The 7,696-nt window shown below is 32.5% G+C and overlaps 1 protein-coding gene across 1 annotated transcript; it reads left to right on the forward strand.

Moving 5' to 3' along the window:
• The first annotated feature begins 2,124 nt into the window (after window positions 1-2,124).
• LOC134271830 (uncharacterized) lies at window positions 2,125-3,596 on the forward strand. The gene is made up of 3 exons (XM_062754045.1): window positions 2,125-2,332; window positions 2,594-2,718; window positions 3,390-3,596. Exons 1-3 carry the CDS (start codon window positions 2,176-2,178, stop codon window positions 3,489-3,491), a joined length of 384 nt encoding a protein of 127 aa, XP_062610029.1. The 5' UTR covers window positions 2,125-2,175; the 3' UTR covers window positions 3,492-3,596.
• The last annotated feature ends 4,100 nt before the right edge of the window (window positions 3,597-7,696 follow it).

The raw sequence follows: 7,696 nt of genomic DNA on the forward strand, positions 1-7,696 counted from the left end.
ATGTTCATTCTCTATGGCAAATATATTGGAATTTTTGCGATAATAATAAACTTTATGCAATACAGAACACAGTTAATCATTCATCTAATTTTGGTTTGAAACGTCAGGATGAAGTTATTATTTCAAGAATTCGTATTGGACATTCAAGGTTTACTCATTCATATTTACTCAACAAGGGACAACAACCCGAATGCTTCTCTTGTGACTGTGTAATTACCCGACAACACATACTATTAGAATCTGATTTTTCGCCCATGCGTAGTAGACTCTTTAATAATATACATACAATACATGACCTTTTTCAAAATATTAATCCGTTTACAATATTAAAGTATTTGCAAGAAACTGATTTTTACTGTAAAATCTAAATTAATGTATTTTAATGAAAACCATTTTTAATTATCTTAATTGAACAGCTTTACATTTTTAATTTTGAGGTCCGTCGGATGGGACGTTAAATGGTGCCCCGTGTCAAGGATTACAACCCCCTTGGCACGCAAAAGATCGTTTTCCTGATTTTCGAAAAAGAGTAGGCTCATTGGGGGCCGTCAGAGAAACCCAAAACTTTAAAAACTGGTCACATGATTTACTTTTTATCGCCGATATATGGCTGAAATATTGCCGATTCGGCGTAAAACATTAATCAATCAATCAATCAATCATACCGCACACCGCACAAATGGCCATAGCATTAGCTCTTTGAGCCTTTGGCACAGAAGAGCTAATAAAAAAAAGACTCCTGAGAATGGTATTGGTGTAAGATATAAAAATATTTTTAAGTATTTTGACAGAAATACTTTTGTATATCTAGACACATAGGAAATTTTAAATGTGAAATTTGCATGAATTTTATATTTGCCTTATATTCTATTTTTATACCTCGTTAAGTTTTGTTTTATTAACTTTAAAACCTTTTTTATAGTGGAACTGAAGTATGATAAGAAGAGGGACATTTGGGGTTATCCATCCCTTAAACCAGAGTGGTGACCAGATGAAATTGAGTACATTTCGCCAAATGAAAGACGGACTGTTGGTAATATGTTTAATTATATCAGTTTGCTTTACTGTGTGCAATATTCATCACCTTTTTATTTTTACAACTAATCACTATTTCTAGGTATTAAAATGTACACTGTACCTGTCCTGTATATTTTTATGTTGTCATTTGTTGTTACAGTTGTTTGCTCATCTTGAGGCAAAAATTCAAATCTCACATATTTCACTTGCATCACATTTTCCTTGATTTTAGACAAACCATTGAGTAATATTAAGATGGGTCAGATTATTGATTCATACGTAGAGTGGAAGGTATTGGAATGATGATTTTGAGAGTTTAACTGTTCTGAAAGTTTAGAATTTCTAGTTTGTAGTAATGTGATTGCACGGTAATCAGGATTAAACAAATCTTGATAGTAGGTGGGTGGGATGTTATCATTAAGGGAAAAATCACTTATTCTACACAGACAATTGTAGTCTTAAAATAATCTAAATTTTAAAGATGCTTTCTTTAGTATGTTTTTGTTAATGACATGATTATCTTGCAATCTTTTGAAGAAAAAATATAGTAATTTATTACAAGTAGTTTAGTTTATCAGATTTGTAGAAGTGAAAACTATATATTTGAAGTTTCATAGTATTTATTGGTAACTGCAATGCATACATGTTAAGTTACACGTGTATGTTTACATGTTAAGTTCATTTTCACTAAAATTTCTATGTAAATGGAGTATTTTCAACATGAAATCACATGTAATATGTATGTTAAAAATGGCAAAAAAAGCCATCTCAACAAGGACTAAACCTAGGACCTGTGGCATATGCTCTAACTACCAAGCTATTTGATACTTTTGCCCACATGCGAACCCGGTGACACATGTATTTTAAATTTAAACATCATGAAAAAAAAATGTGATTGTATTATACAAAATGAATTTTGTGCATTTAAGCTACCTGCACTTTAATATTACATGAGCTTTTGCCTTGTCAGTACTAACGTAAGGATTTTAAAGAAAGGAGTGGAGAGGTATTGGAAGAGGCAAGTGGCAGTGAGGAAGTCATTCCAGGTCCTTCAAATTAATTAACACCTGGTATGAATTCTTCTCTGTCTACCTCTCCAACGTTGGAGAGGGTTTCTTTTCAGGTGATTCAGGGAGCAAGGAAAATGAAGCATGTCAGATGGAGATGGATGAGGAAGAGATAGATCTATCAGAGAGGACAGACATGGGGGAAACAGTTATGCTGGACGGGAACACAAATGACATGTGCAGCACAGAAAATATCAATATGCAAAATCTGTTGAAAGTTGGCTGGGATGATGATGCTCTAACTAAATGTAAGATAATGGGCTTAATTTAATGTACAGTTTTGTAATTGAACATTGTATGATTTTAAAAAACCTGACAATATCTATGATGAAAGAATATGAAGAATGTAGCTCTTGTTTGTAACAGTAACTGTATTCTCTCTCTCTCTTAACCCTTTTTTGTAAACCATTTTATCGCAGTTACTTCTGTTCTCTGCAAAAAGAAATCTTTGTACAGATCTATGTGCATTTTGAACAATGACTTTGTAAATTGTTTATAAACACTCTCAGATATCCACAAGATTTGGTCCAAAAAGAGAAATGACAGTGTTGAGCCATATCTGCTGTCAAAAACATGTGGTGTGAGCATTAACAACAAGTCACTCATCAGTGCAAACAGTTTGATAACAGAGGAAGTAAGTATACTGGTATATCACCTCATAACTTTGTGGTGTTTTTGAATAAGGCTTTTATCACTGTGAATAAATATCAAAGTGGTATTCTTTTCCACTTGAACTTATATGAAAAGTTTGACAAAACTTTAGATTTTCCTTCCCTTCAAGAAAGACCGTAGGCTTTATAAGATAAGTAGCAATGCTAAATAAACCATGCTGACAGATACTTAAACTTTCAAGAATTCTTCAAATTGTTTTAAATTCCTGTTTACTATCATCATTCTAACAATTGCTTAGATATGATGTCTAAAAACTGCTCAAATGTGATGACCTGATCTGCTAGGACTACACTTTTTTTTAATGTAATAAGCTTAAAATATGATGGTTTATAGTTAAATATTGATATTTTTTCACTCCTGGGACATGACAGCATTGCATATTCAATGTTTTGATGTAAATGGAATTAAATTCACACGTGGAACAGGATTTTTAAAACATATTTTCTTATCACCACCTTTTGAAAAAAAAAATTCTAAATGTACAAAAGAAATTTAAATATTTCATTTGTAGTTTTAATTTACACTTCTTTTTTCTTATTGGTAGATCTCTCAATTGAATAATAAATAATATCCAAAAATCTTTAATGTTTTGTTTTATTCATTTAAATCATTGTTGTATTTATTTTTTTATAGATAATTGATGCTTACCTTGGGATTATTTGTGGTGTAAGTAAACAATACCATTGGTTCAAAATTTGTCATTTAAAAGCCATAATGTATGAACTTATTAACTAATATGTATTAAGAAAATATACACATGTTTATTGCATAGATATATTTGCTTTTAAAATGACAATTATTTGTAAAAGAATCCAAACTAATCATAAAAAAATACTCTGTGTATGAAAATCTGAAAATAGTACAAGAGGCCCATGGGCCTTATAGGTCACCTGAGTATCATGCGACAACTTTCCAACAATTGAATTTGATCCATGTTTTAAACTAGAGTCCATGAAATTCACAATTTTGAAAGACTTTTAGAGGCACCATTGCTTATCATAATTATACACTCAGCATGCTTATTTTGGTTACTTAAAACCCAGAGGTAGATCAGAGTAACAAAGAGAAAATCCATTTCCACTTTTAGTGAATTTCAGGGCCCCTGGGTCAGGGCTTCTTCTGTTAGGGCGGGTTTACAGTTGAGCTCCCCATCCCACAGGAACCACTGACCCTGGGGCCACATCTTTCAAAATTTTGGAATTTTTTTTTAAATTTTATTTCATCATGCTGTTGATTAATACCAAAGTGCAGACTTCAAAGCATTAAATCTTTCCTAGATATGGGGCACCCTTACAAATTGTCACAGACAATGGGACAGAAAACGAAAAATTTGAACACTATGTTGACGACACTTGTATGCTCCAATTTTTTTTAGATGGCTGACAACTTTCCATCCTTCGCCTTACCCCTGGTTGTGATGGACTACCTAGGAGGATGGTGAATGAGCAGCCTGCTGCCGAAAGGAGACCACTGAATCAGGAGTTCAACCAATTTCAGCGTTGGCGACTGACCATACCAAGCCAAGTATCCCATCACCAAAAGATAAAGACCTTTCTAGTAAAGAAAAAGAATAAAACAGAAGAAGAAGCTTCATTGGATGCCCAGCAACTAACCTATTCCCTACACTTCCTGAAAAAGATTCAGCAGAACAGATTTGAGACCATATCCATAGTTATTGAAAAAACTAACAAATTCATTGAAGAAATTGAAATTACTCCTCCTTCATATATGTACAGGGCGGAGCTTTTACTCCTTGCATAGCATAAATGCGACAGGGAAAGATTCCTCGTCAGAAACTCCGACGAGTTGTGTCTTATTTATACAGGTAAAATATTTTTATAAATTGGCGCATATTTTTAATAACAGCTAAGTTTCAGATTGTTAAGTTTAAGTTGGCTCATTTTCTTTACAGAAAAAGATTTTTTATAATGTTTAATATTTCATGTACTATTAATTGTGTTGAATTGATTGAGTGTGTTTTTATTTCCTTTAGGTAATAATTTTGGTTAAATTGTTTAAGCCATCTAAAACAAAAGAAGAAAAAATTGCAATCTCATAAAATTCTAATTACAAATTCTATGACCAGACAGTCGCAGGTTGTTTCTGAATATTTTTCTTTGACAAATTCTGGAACTCTGTATACACCATTGCCAGCGCAAATTGAACGTGAAGAAATTGTTAAAAAGAATGTTTCATTTGTTTCAAAATGTAACAAAAAGTTTTGAAACGTCATTCATTTACTAGCAATTGGAACTTTTTGCCGATTTTTTTTTTTGCATTTGATTATTTGTATTATTTATTAAATATTTATACTTTAGAACATAGTCATTGCACGTCATTTGATCTCCTGGTTATATATTCTAATCATTTTGGTTACTCTGAAATATCCTCTGATTATTTATTAAAAGTTTCAAATTTATATCTATTGCCCCCTTGGAAAGTTCTCGAATTAATTCAAACTAAATCAGTAAATACTTTTTCCAAGGGAAGGTTAAAGATATTTGTAAGAGGCCAAGTACGGACATCTATTTATGATTATGAACCTCATGTTTTTATGCGACATCCATTTAATGTAAACTTTAAATGCGCGTATTGCGACATTTTATGTCCTCAGTACAATACTGTGTACCTGGTAAAATGTTGTTCCTAGAGGGTTCATTATCAGTGTAAAGACTATGTTAAAAGTGGGGTATATTGCTTGCATTGTTAATCAAATTTTGATAGGTCCTATGTAAAATCATATGACCTTTAAAACTGGTTTTATGAGTACCAGCTCATCCAAGATTTGCACTATTGAAGGATGCCTTTTTGCATACTCATCCGAGTCAATGCAAGGAGACCGAGGACATTGTAACAAATTTTTAACTCCTCAGTCTAATCTGAGGAGTTTTGTCGCCTTTACCCAGGTAAAAGCCTAGGCTCTTGTAAATTTATACGTTATTTTTGGTTTAGTGTGATTTTTCCTTTATTGTTTTATTTTCTTTGTTCTTCCTTTTATTATTTATAAACAATATATGTATATATAGAAAAACAAATAATTTCTGTATTCTGTATTCTTATTTTGATTGTGTGTGTTTTGGTTTCCTTTATATAATAATTTTGTTTTAATTGATTAAGCCATCTGAAACGAAAGAAGAAACAAGAGGCCCACGGGCCGATTTCAAGACGAATTATCCCATTGTTGGACAATTTAATTTTGAGTCCTACGAGTAAGACTTTGAAAAGAAAATGAAAGGTAGGATAGCTTTTTTTTCAAAACGCCTACCGTTTTGCAAGAATTTTTTTAAGACGGTATTTAGAATGTTGTCATATTGTTGATTATGTTTTTAAATGTGCAATGTTTTATGAATTACCTAATAATAAGATGGTTGACGTACAGTGTCTTACATAAATGTATGATCTAAATACAAAGGTATTTGCAAAATAAGAGATGAAGTGTTCTTAAAATTATGAGACGAAATCTAAAGAGAGAAAAAAATTATAAATGGGAAGGGCCTTGAAAGATAGTAGAGGACACCCCGTATACCATTTGTTAAATAAATCCTAAATGGAATGGGCCTTGAACGATAGTAAAGGAAAACCCTTATACTATTCATTTAGGCTACAGGTTAAGTTAGGACTTAATAGTCTACCAAACGAGGGGTTTGGGGAGAAAAATTTGAAGGGAAAATAACCGTAATGGTAGGGATATAGTTATTTTCCATTCTTCCGAAATATTACGAGAATCATTCCTCCAGTCATAAGAAATACAGACTTAACTTTAAATTTTTTTTCGAAAAAGACAAAAGAGTAGAGTAAGTGTCAGGTGTAGGACTGTAACACAATGACAGCATAAATTTAAATATTTAATTTATTAATTATTATTTTCAATAATACTTTCTTAAATGTATTAACATTATTATTTTTAAATCACGGGTAGTGTTACACGTGATTAATTGGTGACGTGACCAGGATTACGTAATCTTACGTAACACGAACAGGAAGTCTCCTCGTCGCCTTAAAGTACAGCGACTTCAACGACTACTGTAAGTAACTGTTTTGTTACACTTTGATAAATTCATGATAGACTCCCAAGACATGGGCAACGCTTTTGATCTAAGTAGTGCTTTCACGAGTTTGTCGTCTATTCTCGAGAACAAATTTGATGTATTAGATTCATTAGTTAAGGGTTTAACATCTATTTTGGGTACTAACGGGATTTCTTATGTAATTACTCCGTATGAGGAGGATTTAACAACATTCAAAGTTTGGATGAAATCTGTTGAAAAATATGCATTCAAGAACCACTTTCCAGATAAAAAAAGTGCAAATTGTCGCTTTTGGTTTTAGTCGTGAGCGGTTTCTGATTTTATACAGAGAAAAATTATGAATAACCCAGACAGGTATGCTTTAGCTTAAAATTAACAACTTACAGGGAAAAGCTGATAGAGCTACACTAAGTTAATATCTACTAATTGGTGATATTGTGTATTTCTTGTCAAATGCAAACCATGACCCAGTGTTTAGATTATTTGTCCCTTTTCAATTTAGTTATGGGGTAATAAAACAATACGATGATGACACGGGGCATAAGGGAATAGACAAAACATTTGACTCTATCAGACAGAAATACTGTTGGCCTTATTTTTATCAAGAAATCACAGCTATGTAACTAAGTGTGTTACTTATTCAATGAGGTCCTTGAGAAAGTTGAAATCACCACTTCAAGAAATAGATATACCTCCATATCCATTTGCTAAGAGCGGGTTAGATTTATCGGGCCCATACACTAGGTCATTATCAAGGAACAAATACATTGTGGGGTTCATAGATCTGTTTAGTGGGTGGCCAGAGGCATTTGCTGTGCCAGATAAAACAGCTAAGACGATTGCTCATTTGATTATTGAAGAAATCTTTCCTAGATATGGGGCACCCTTACAAATTGTCACAGACAATGTGAC

The sequence above is a fragment of the Saccostrea cucullata genome, unplaced genomic scaffold (assembly GCF_032062105.1).
Source record: "Saccostrea cucullata isolate Sc308-1 unplaced genomic scaffold, CSIRO_AGI_Scuc_v1 ctg8634, whole genome shotgun sequence".
In the NCBI taxonomy this organism is placed as follows: Eukaryota; Metazoa; Mollusca; class Bivalvia; order Ostreida; family Ostreidae; genus Saccostrea; species Saccostrea cuccullata.